Source organism: Peromyscus californicus, unplaced genomic scaffold (assembly GCF_007827085.1).
Source record: "Peromyscus californicus insignis strain IS unplaced genomic scaffold, ASM782708v3 Scaffold_17__1_contigs__length_78620276, whole genome shotgun sequence".
Classification (NCBI taxonomy): Eukaryota; Metazoa; Chordata; class Mammalia; order Rodentia; family Cricetidae; genus Peromyscus; species Peromyscus californicus.
The window spans coordinates 23,886,275-23,897,338 of record NW_026294469.1 but is presented as its reverse complement, the minus strand read 5'-3'; the positions used below and the strand labels follow the sequence as shown (position 1 = coordinate 23,897,338).

Sequence of the window (11,064 nt, the reverse complement as noted above, 5' to 3'; positions counted from 1 at the left end):
TGAGTGTGGCTTTGCAGGCTTCCAGTTACTTCAGGAATGGGGGCTGGTTTACAAACACCAAGTCAGGAAAAGAGAAGCAGGGTAACTAGCGGCCAGTGAGCGTCTCCTAATTGCTCTTTCCTGACTCGGTTCCCTTCTTCTTCCCTGGCTTCTTACACTGCCCCAAGCCAGTCACAGCAGTCAGCATTTGGTCTGCAGACACTCCGTGACAGCTCCCGCCAGCCAACACTTGTGTGTGTGGTGTAGATGCACATGGGTGGTCAGGCCTCTGCACACATGGGGGCCAGAGGAAGAGGTCCGAGTCCCACTCTACCACTCGGCATCAATCCCTTGAGACAGGGTCTCTCCCTGAACCTGGAGGTAGGCAGGCTGGGAGCCAGCATGTATCCCAGGTTGGCCTCCACCCCACAACTAAAGATGACCTTGAACTCCTCACCCTCTTACTTCCACCCCGCAAAATGCTAGAAGTGTGTGTTACCACACCAGGCCAGAAAATATGTGACTTTTATCTGAAATTGACGAGCCTAGTCAATTTAGTTTTTATCTAAGCCAGGCTATATAGATCTTCAGGTACAACCAGGATCAGAGAAAAAACTGGGTCGACAGTTCAATGGTTCATCAGTGGGATAAAGGGTTTAGGTCCCAAACGAATGTGTAAACGGGCAGGTAATGCTGGTGTTTCTTTCAACAGATGTCTCTTACTAGTGTTGCTTAGATTCAACGGCAACCTTTACTAGTATACATTAAGTATTTTTAATTAAAAATAACAATCAGGTAACTTCAAGAACAGAAATATAGAGAAAAATCATCCTGAATATCAGAGGAAAGAGTATATTTAGCACCAAGAACAGTATTACACATACAGAACACAGTTTGAAAGATGCATCCATGACCTAACAGAAAGCAGACCGTATTTTTATAGACCAGAGTTAGGAGAACAGCAGGAAAATGACCTGGGTTTACAGAAGTCACAGTTCAGATTTTCACATTACAAAGCAGTATTCTAAGTCAGCATGGGAGGGAAATAGGCTTACTAGAAAGTGAGAAAGAACACACACTCTATTTTAGCCTCCTCGACTCTTGAAAAGTTGTTTGGTAGATTTACTTATCTGACCATGCAAACCCGTCTTCAGCTTTAGGCAGTTTAATCCTTGCATTTCTGGGACTCTATTCTTTTCTTGGCTGCAAAGAAACCCTGGCAACTGTCTCCTGTTTTCAGCAACAAACTCATTTTTCAATTAACTGTGGTAAGACGATCCATTCTACACAATAAAGACAATTCTGACCGTACTCACAGGGCTGGTTGGTACCCACAGGGCCCATCTTTTATTTCATTATTTACCTCACTAGTGCCCTGGTAACCTGTAAAGTTTATTATCAATAACTTTAATATCACTTTTACTGTGCACTAACACACCGATTATTTCTCTTTCACCTACAACCAGTCTTCCCTCATCTCGAATTTCCCTTTTCATAGTCTCTTACTGCATATCCAAATTACATATTGTCAAGGCTCATTTTACAGGCGCCGTTTCAAAGGGGACACGAGCTGATCCTCAGATGCAGTGGGTGTGTTGAGAACTGTGTGTGCGTTAGTGCGGCAAGTTTACTCCCTACTGTGAGTTAACACAGGCTATGAAATTGGACAATTCAGTATTCATGCCAAGGAAGGTTAAGTCGGCAGATTAAAAGTCCAGCTGGTTTGGGCGTTAAGAGTTGTGCCGTGGCTATGAAGGACAGTAATTCTCCAAGTATGGCCCCCATACCGTAAGCCCAATATCACCCTAAACTCATTAGAGATGCAAATTCTTAATAGCCCTCTCCAGATCAACTCTATCAAACTGGGGTATGTGGCTCAGCTGTGATTTAACAAGTATTTCTGGTGATCCAAACACGCCTGTCTGAAAACTGCTACCTTTCGTTTTCTTTGCTGTGGTCCAAAGCTAAATAGGCTCCTGCCCTCTTACCTGCATCCTAACTAGTAACCAATCCTCAACACTGGGCTTAGCGTGCTGTCACAGAAGCAGAAGCTGGAGTACTTGGCTTCTACCAGTTAAGACATCACCCAGTGAGCTTCTCAAAGCAGAACTGAGGCAAACCTCTTTAGCCAGAGGGTCTCATGCAACAACTTCATCTTCCAGTGACAACACGGACCCTTCCCAGTGGGGCTGCCATGGAATTTTAGTCTCCAACGGGTGGAGTGAACTCTTTTTGCTTCCAACATTGATTTTTAAAGACATGTACTAAAAAGCAATTTATTCTAACTAATACTTCATCTCTTTCCACAGGACTACTTGAAGTGGCATATTAAAAACTGGCGTGCAGTAATTCTAACGGAAAACTAGGAATGAAAGAGACGGGTCTGACCTATATTCCCATCTCCCATTGCTTATGGCAGCCTTGGAGAACATGATGGAATATTGTTTAAAAAACAAACAAACTTCAGATAAAGCTTGACAAAAATTCAAACTCTTGGCTAATGAAGTGTATCAGTGTGTTCTCATTCATGACGGACTCTCTCTGCCATACGTGAAGTGGGCACTTAAAACATCCCACCACTGTACCCATTAAAAAGAGTTGTCCTTAGAGGGTAGAAATGAAGGAAATCTTTTGACTTTCCATTTATTAATTATGGCACATGTGTGGAGGTTAGAGGGCGGCTTCCACTTTTACTTAGTTTCTGGGGACAGGCCTCAGGTCACCAGGCTTCACCTGCTGCGCCATCTTGTTACCCCTAGATATCCTTTTGAAGAGCTTATGAAATTGTGTGCGCGCGCGCGTGTGCGCGCACACACACGCACACACGCACACACACACACACACACACACACGTGGCATGGCAGGTGTGTGGCAGTCAGGATAACTTTAGAGAGTTGGTTCTTTGACCTTGTGGGTGGGTTCTGTGAACTGAACTGGGTCTTCGGGCTTGGTGGCAATCACCCTTAGCCACTGAGCCATCTCACTGGCCCCTTTTGAACATCTTTCTTCGAAAATTATCATAACAGCATTAAATTTATCTTTTTGACATTTCGTTGACTTTTTTGAGTATGAGAAAATACTGATTATACCTGGCTGCAAAAAATCTGCTTTAACATACAGGGTGGTAATAGGCATTAATTTCAGACCCAGTGTCAACGTGGAGAAGATGACAGGGTAAGACAGTTGCACTGTGAAGCCTGAAAGACACGACTGGTACCTGTCAAAAGTCAATGTTTCAAGTATGAATCTTATTAAGGAAAAGGAGATATTCTATGTGGGCCTATGTGTCCAGTGCCTAGTCTTGTGCTATTATAGGCATTTGTTTTAATCAAACTCCAAAGGAGTAAACAAAAAAAAAAAAGTGGAGAAATATCAAACATTGAGAGGTGCTAATTACATAAAAATAAATTCTAGGAATGGTTAAGTGCCAACAATCTTCTTCAACTGTCTTTATTACAGTAAGAGGAAATTTTACTCTTAATGCATAGAATCTGAAGAAAAAAATTTACATTTAGCTTTTAAAAGAGGCCTTTTTGACAATTATTAATACAAATGTGAAATAAGACCCTCCAAACAAATACCAATTTCAGTAATAGTTTACATACAGCAATAATTTATTCTGAAATGTTCATTTAGTTTGAGACACAATTCATGTCTCATTAATAAAAGAGCAGCCATCTCACCTCAAATACCAGAATATACAACAGTTACAGCATAGCAAAAATTCTACCTACTTTCCATAAAATCTAGTTCAGTTAAAATAGTTCCATTCATGTTTTACAGTTACACAGATTTGAGCACAAAATAGTGTGAATCGTTACACTGTAGCTATCCTATGCACACATGTGATCACAGAATCATTAATCATTACTTCTGAAATTGAACCGTCGTCAGTTTCATTCATGCACTAAAGCAAAGCAGGCTGGGTAAACATAGTCACCGGGAACCATATTACTGTGAATTTCACAGCCACATGATTAATTATGACATTAGATGGATTCACAAGGACTATTTTTTGCATAAATACCAATTTCTCCCTGATGTGAGTTTATTTTATAATCTAGAAATGATTGATAACAGCAATATATCATATAGTTTCTATCTGTAGTGTTAAGACAAGCGATAATTAAAGGACATGGAATGGATGCTTCTTAAATACATGTAAAACATACTGTACAAATATACTTGGCTTTACCGGTTTTTGTTTTCTTCTTCTTCCTACCTAACAAGAGTGCCTTCCAAAATGACCAGTGAGGACAGAGTGGACTATCAAATATGACTGCCAGAACAAAACCCCTCTAACAAGAAGCAAACCTATTTACAGAACTTTCCCACCTCTCGTCTTCTTTCAAACAGTCTCTATACAGCAGTTGTGAGGAAGGCCGGCTTTCCCTACGTTCGTCCCTCTTACGCTTCTAGACGGACGTCACGAGGTAAGACCCAGAATGGCGCTTTGGGCTTTGGGCCCCGCTGGGCTCCGAGCTGTCGGTCTTGGAGTCTCGCTTCTTGGTGCTGCTGCCCACTGGTGTTGGGATCTGAGATGGCCGGGCCGAAGTGCTGTCGGCACTGCTCTTCCTCGGGCTGGGGTTGTAATTAAAAGGTGTCACTCTGGCAGCCACAGTCCCGCTAGGCGAACTGTGTTTGCTGGAGCTACTGGAACTGAAGGGGGTGCGCTCCACTACACAGGTCTCACTGGTCTCCGCGGCGGCGACAGGGTTACTACTCTGTCCTGCCTTTGTCTCAGCTCCTTTCTGTTCTGGGGCGTCTACCTGAATAAAGGAGTTCAGGCGGTTTTCCAGACCCGCGGTGTGCACAGGACTGCCACCGCCCACACTCTGTTTTCCCTGGGTATCTTTTGACTCTTTAATGCTTGGATTTCCCTTTTCTGAAAGACTGTCAATCACTGGGGGAGTGTTCCCTGTGGGAGATCTTCCAGATCTAGGGTTGTTAATGGGGCAGTCCTCAATTCTCACCCAAACGTCCTCTGTTTTAGAAACAGCAGGTGCCATCTGATAAATCAGAGTCTTTGATTCAGCACCATTGGCAGCACCTGAGGAAGCGGTCTGAGAAGCCATGTTGGTGGGGGAAATTTCACTCTCTTTTATTTTCCTCCACGTCCCCTTTGTGGGCACCTGGGTCTCTTTCACCTGTCTGGGTCCTGGCACGGAGCTCACATGCTTTTCATCCTCACTTTTGGCTTTTTCACTGGACTCGGACGAGGCGGAAAGAATCGAGGAGGAGCTTCCGGTCCTTCTCCAGGTGCTCACTCGGGGAAGGGACGAGGAGTGCTTGCTGTGTTCCCGCTTCCAGGTCCCCGCCCGGTTGATGGGCAGTCGGGAAGGGCTCTCCGAATGGGAGCGGGCGATGTCGTGCCTCTTTGCTGCTCTCCCGTCGTTATACTCGATGGTGGGGCTGAGATTGGGTGGGAGCTTCCGCCATCCACCAGCCTGAACAGATGGATGTGTGGACAGAGACATGTCAGGAAGAGAAGGGCTTAAGACCGGGGTTGGCGCCTGGGACCTGGTGGGAGAATCTGGTCTAGAAGACGGAGAGAGGGACTCAAATGAGGCCGATTCCTCCAGTTTCCTCCTTAGGGTCGGGCTTGGGGCTTCTTTGATGAAAGTAGACTGGCGTACTAATGTAGGTCTTTCTGATCTATCTGATTCACTTCCACTTGACTTAGTTGAAGACATTCTAGAAAGTTCTACCTTTTTATTAGCTCCATTGCCGTTACTCATCTGATTCAGTCCTTTAGACGCGGACTCGCTTCTTGGGATACTACTGGCATTCTTGGATAAGCCTGTTTGTTTGGTAAGGTTTTGTTGGCTCATCTGCCTACCTGGGGATGTATAGGGCATTTTCCCAGAACTCGAGGACTTAGTTGAAGCAGTGCTCGGAGATGATGTTCTGGGCAGCTGAGACAGTTTGTTAGGAGGGCTTATTCCATTTCGACCAGGGGAGATGGAGTTCCGCCCCGGGGACTGCATTGGCCTACTTAATGGCTGCTGTGCAGGTCTTGAGGGGGTGGAGTCTCTAGACCCTGATCTAGAAGGCCCCTTGTTTGACCCACTGATTTGGGAAGTTTGCCTGGTAATAGGGCTCAGCTCCGATTTCACTGATGGCTTGTTTCCTCTAGGGGAAGTGGTGGCTGCCGGGGCCTCACTGGGGCTTTTGGAGGCTGGAGTCTTGAGGGGTGGGCCTTTTTTAGAAACAGGACTTGTACTGGAGGAGCTATTCCGAACCCCTGGGATGTGAATCATGGTCCTGCCTCTCGAGATTGAAGGCATGTTTGCCTGGAGGGGCTGTTTCATTTGGCTGGAAATTTCTGAATTAGATCGAATCTTTCCAGTAATCAAACTTTTATAGACCTTTTTCCCACCTTTGATTCCTTTATTTTCAGATTCTATCTTTTTTGTTTCTAATGTGCTTTTCTCCCCAGGTTTGAGAATTCTTGGGCCTTTATTACTTGTGAAGGGTTTGTCCTCTTGATCAGGGGTAAGATGAAAAGGTGACCCCAGGGAAATGCCTGACTTCAGTGACAGAATGGAATCTGAATCAGAGGAAGCCTGTCTAGATAAGCAGGCAGCGGCAGCAGCAGCCTGGTGCAGACTACTTACTATGGAGTTTGCACCTTCTTGAATGGCTTTCCAGTCAAAGTTTTCTGAATCAGGAGATAAACCATGTTCTGAGTCTGGCCTCTGGCTATCTTTCAAGTCAAGGGACAGATCTTCAGCTAGAATGCCACCCATGTTTCTGGGGCTGTGCTTTTCACTATCACCCTTGAGTCTTGAAGGCCTTTTCTTTTTTGGCATTGCAGAACTTATACACTCCTGCAACAGGTCATCTTCAGAGTCAATGCTGAGAGAGCTCAGAGAGCTGTTTCTTGAGAAGCAGACAGGGGTGTCTTCAACATGAAAAGACTTGGGCGCGTACCCAGATGCCTGAGGCTTACTCGGGTCTCCTTGTGCATTAGTAGGTTCAGCTTCTTTAATTGGTTCATTTTCTTTGTTATTGTTGTTTTCTTGGTCGATGTCACTGAGGGAACTCAGAGAGGAATTTCGAGAAAAGCAAACTGGAGTATTTTCAATAGCAAAACTCTGCAGTTTCTCATCTGTGGCTGCCCCCCTGTCTGGCAAGTCTTTGGAGGACTGGGGGAAGGTGGGTTGTTTCTGAAGCACTGGTTTAGACTGTGCCCGGTTGACCGGATGTTTTGCACTAGCTTGTGACTTACCAGCTGACTGCTGACTTGAGGCTGGTTCTGTGTGGCAGGTAGCTTTGGCTTCTGAATCCTTACTTCCTTTTCCCTTTCTTAACTCGGCCTTTTCCCGGGAAAGGTCAACATCGTCATCATCAAAATCTAGAGAACTCAAAGAATCATTTCGTGAGAAACAGTACGGAGTTCCTTCAATAGGAGTGTAGTGATGCGGTGAATCGAAGGTAAAGCTTCCTCGGACTCGGTCTTCATTGTTTGGTACCTTATCATTGAAGTCCTTGGGGTTGTTTTTCAAGTTCTGTTTCTTTGAGTCTTTGTTGTCTGAGAAAGTTTCTTCAACCTTTACGTTACCTTTTGAGTCTGTATTCTTCCTCACACGTGTTCTGTATTCAGTATTTTGTGGCATGGGTTTTACTGGTGACGTGGGCTTCTTTTTCTTAGTGTCTACTTGATTTTTGTTAGTTCCAGATGAAGTCACTGATGCTTGCTGGACCTGGTCCATTATCTTCTTCACTCGCAAAGGCTTGTGGCTTTTTCCCTTGGGCATAGCAGAGTTGATACATTCTGCAAGAATATCCCCCTCCTCCGCTTTGCTGTCGTCCAGGTCTGGCGTCACTACAGATGAGACTTTCCCCCTCTGGGCTTCGTCTGTACTTCTGCCCTCTGTAGGAATGGTATCTCGCTTTTCAAATTCGCCTGACTGTGGACCTGCTCTAACCCCGTCTCCAGCAGCCAACTCATTTGGAGGGGATTCTATGGTCAGGTCGCTTAGAGATGTCGCTGTGGAAAAGTTGATAGGTGTCCCTTCTACACAGTACACGCGGGGCATATCATCTCCTGGTGTAAAGCTAACATGCTTTTGTGCCTGCAGCCTGTTCTGTGATGGCAGAAGTTTGTACACAGGCAGCTGACTTGGTTTCCTTGCCACAGGTGGAGGTAATTTTGAAGCAGTCTGGGCTAGCTTTTTGGCTTTGCGTGATGACTTGGTTGGCATGGCTGAAATAATACATTCTTCTAATATTTCAATATCATCATCATCTGAATCATCTAGTAAGTCTTTTTCAGAATCAGGTTTTTCTACCTCTTTGTCCTGGTTTTCATTTGAGTCTTCAGGCTGCTCCGGTTCAGTCTCATTCCCATTGTCATTCTCCTGAACTGGAGGCATTATTCTTAACTCCACATCTTTCTGTATAAATGGTTCATCGAGGCTCAGAGCGCTCAGGCTAGATGAACAAGAGAAGCCATCTGGAGTACTTTCTGTGGCAAAGTGCAGTAGAGTATCGGCGTCTGGAAGGACCTGGACCCTCTGGACTGCAGCGCTGACAGCAGTCTGCTGAGGGCCGCTCTCTCTCTTCTCACCAGCGGGCACCTTCGTTTTTGGTGCCTCTCTCTTGGTCTGGACTGTCTGTGGAGGCGGCGGCGGAGGGGTTTTGCTTCTACTTGGTGGCATGGTCTGCCCCGGGCTATCTGGAAGGTCACTGGGGCTTATGATGCCACTCACCATTCCACTGCATGGCTCACTCTGAACAGAGCTAGCAATGGAGCGACTCTCAAAACTGTCAAGGGAGCTGACGGAAGTGCATCTGCTGAACACCAGTGGCGTCTCCTGGACATAGTGTTCTGGGGGACTTTTGGGTGTCTGAGCACCACTTTTGGAGGGAGACTTGGCCCCTGAAGAAAATTCAACAGCCTTATGCCTGGTTGATTCTGAAGGTAAGCCAGAAGCCTGGAGTCTGCTGGGTTTCGTTCTAGCATTCTGAGACACAGCTGGAACTTCACTTGCAGGATCTTCAGTGGATCGAGTTCCATCATTCTCTTTGATTTCTGCTATCTGCAGAGTATTAGCAGAATCTGCCTCCTGTGGTGTCTGATCACATCCTATTTCATCTTCAGCCGATGACAGAGACGATAATGAACTGCACCTGGAGAAACATATGGGGGTGTCTTCTACACAGTAAGTCTGTATTGTTTCTTGGTTGATGGAGGGGACTTTGCAAGCGGTCCCTTTCTGAGTCTGACCATTTCTCTGTGCTGAACTTGGATGCAGCTGATTCTGCCTTTTGGCGTTAGATGAAGGTGTGGATGTATTCTCGCTGCTTGGAGAGAGATGTTCAGTTTTAGTGCTTTGTGCTGATGAGTTCTTTGAGAATGGAAACGATGGCTTCTGTGAGGAAGAAATGTCGGTGGCATATTTTAAGCTATAATCAATAGGCTGGTCCACATGGTGTTTTTCTTCGTTATATTTTATACTATAGTCCGTCGGTCTCTCCTCCTCTTCTTCGTGTTGCTCTTCCTCAGAATAACGCTCGCTGTAGTTCGTAGGCTTGTCATCTTCATAGTCGTCTTCCTGACACACAGACTGGCTTACATTCTGATTGACTGCATGACTAGAACCCATGCGACTGGTTTCTGAACCACTGGTTCCCCTAGACCTGTACGGGGAAACACACTCCTGTTGTCCAAAATGTGGCTGGAACTTGAGGTGTTTGTCGTCAGCGTTCTCGGAGTAGACAGGATAACTGGTGTTCTGGCTCCTTGACTGTCTTTGCTCATTTTGCTTTATTTCATCTTCTATTACATGCTTCGGTCTTGCCCATCTTTCATTCTGTGAGGGACTCTGCCTTCCAGAGTTCAACTGCTCATCTGAGTATTTCAGACTGTAATTTATTGGTGTATCCAGCTCTCCATCATTATCATCCATATGATTTGCACTATGTATCTTATGGGCTAGGTCAGCTGGATACTGACCATAGCTGCAAAACTTACTTTCATCATCCTCAGAATAGGATTCGACCGAGGGTTTCATCTGACCTCTTTTACCATACCCATCGCTACTATTGACACTATTTAAACTGTCATTGGAAGATCTCTTATATTCCACTTTGGCATAAGGCATAGAGCATGTCCTATTAGAATTTTCTGATTTGGTAAAGTTGTATGTGTTTGGATGTGTATGGGGGGCAGAGCTTCTTCGTGCTGCATTCCTCTCCTCCGTCACACAGTGGAACTCAGTGGCAGAAGCGGGGCTTCTGTCTTCCTGGGAGGCATGAATGGCTGATACTTCTTCCATAACTTTGGCGATCTGGGCTGCACTGCCAGAGATCTGCAAGCCTCGTTTGGAAGAGGTTCCTGGATTTTCTGTTGCTGAATGGTAAGTGCTGAGGCCAATACCTCGTTCTCTCTCTAAACTTCTGTCTTTTTCAGAACGAGAACTGTCTAAACTTCCCCTCGATGATGAAGAGCTGGGCAATACTGTAGTGTTTAAATATGGTGAAAGAACAGTCATGTTTCCAGTATTAAAACCGTCTGACCTAGTCTCATCATGTCGACTGGTGTCAAAAACATAGTCACCATAAAGATTTGGCTTGTGTCTCTGCTTATTACGATGAGATGCCTTGGGACTTAAATTGTCAATGTTGTCAAAGGTTTCTGATAAATGCTGAGCATCTAACTCTGCTTCCAGGGCCTTTTGTTTCCTGACATGAAGAGATGGCAGACTCGAACCAGGAGACATGATATTGGCGTCCTTGTACTTTGCAGGTCTGTTTGCCATGAGGTTCCTTAAAGCTGCAGCACTTCCCATGGCGATCATTTTGTGCTTGGAATGAATGAGGTTCTTGAGCATGCTCACTGCCCCCATGTCCCACAAAGCCTCCTGGTCTTTAGGGTTTCTTGCTGAGAGATTCCACAGAGTTCCACACGCATTACTGACTATTGTCAAGCTGTGAGATTTCAAGTGCTGCAGTAAAGTCTGCAGGCAATTGTTCTCTCTTAGGATTTGCCTGAATTAAAACAAGAGAACACAGGACGAAGGGAAATGTGATTAGTGACAACAAATAAGGCACAGCAAACAGGCTTGCACACGAAGATGA

General features: G+C 45.4%; 1 protein-coding gene across 17 annotated transcripts in view; it reads right to left on the bottom strand.

Moving 5' to 3' along the window:
• Positions 1–817: 817 nt before the first annotated feature.
• The window catches only part of Apc (APC regulator of WNT signaling pathway), a 105,157-nt gene continuing 94,910 nt past the window's right edge, over positions 818–11,064 (bottom strand). For all 17 annotated transcript variants that reach the window (XM_052741820.1, XM_052741824.1, XM_052741828.1 and 14 more), the window contains one exon: positions 818–10,974. In XM_052741820.1, coding sequence (XP_052597780.1) covers positions 4,395–10,974 — 6,580 coding nt within the window. In that variant the 3' untranslated portion in view covers positions 818–4,394. The remainder of the gene's footprint in view (positions 10,975–11,064) is intronic.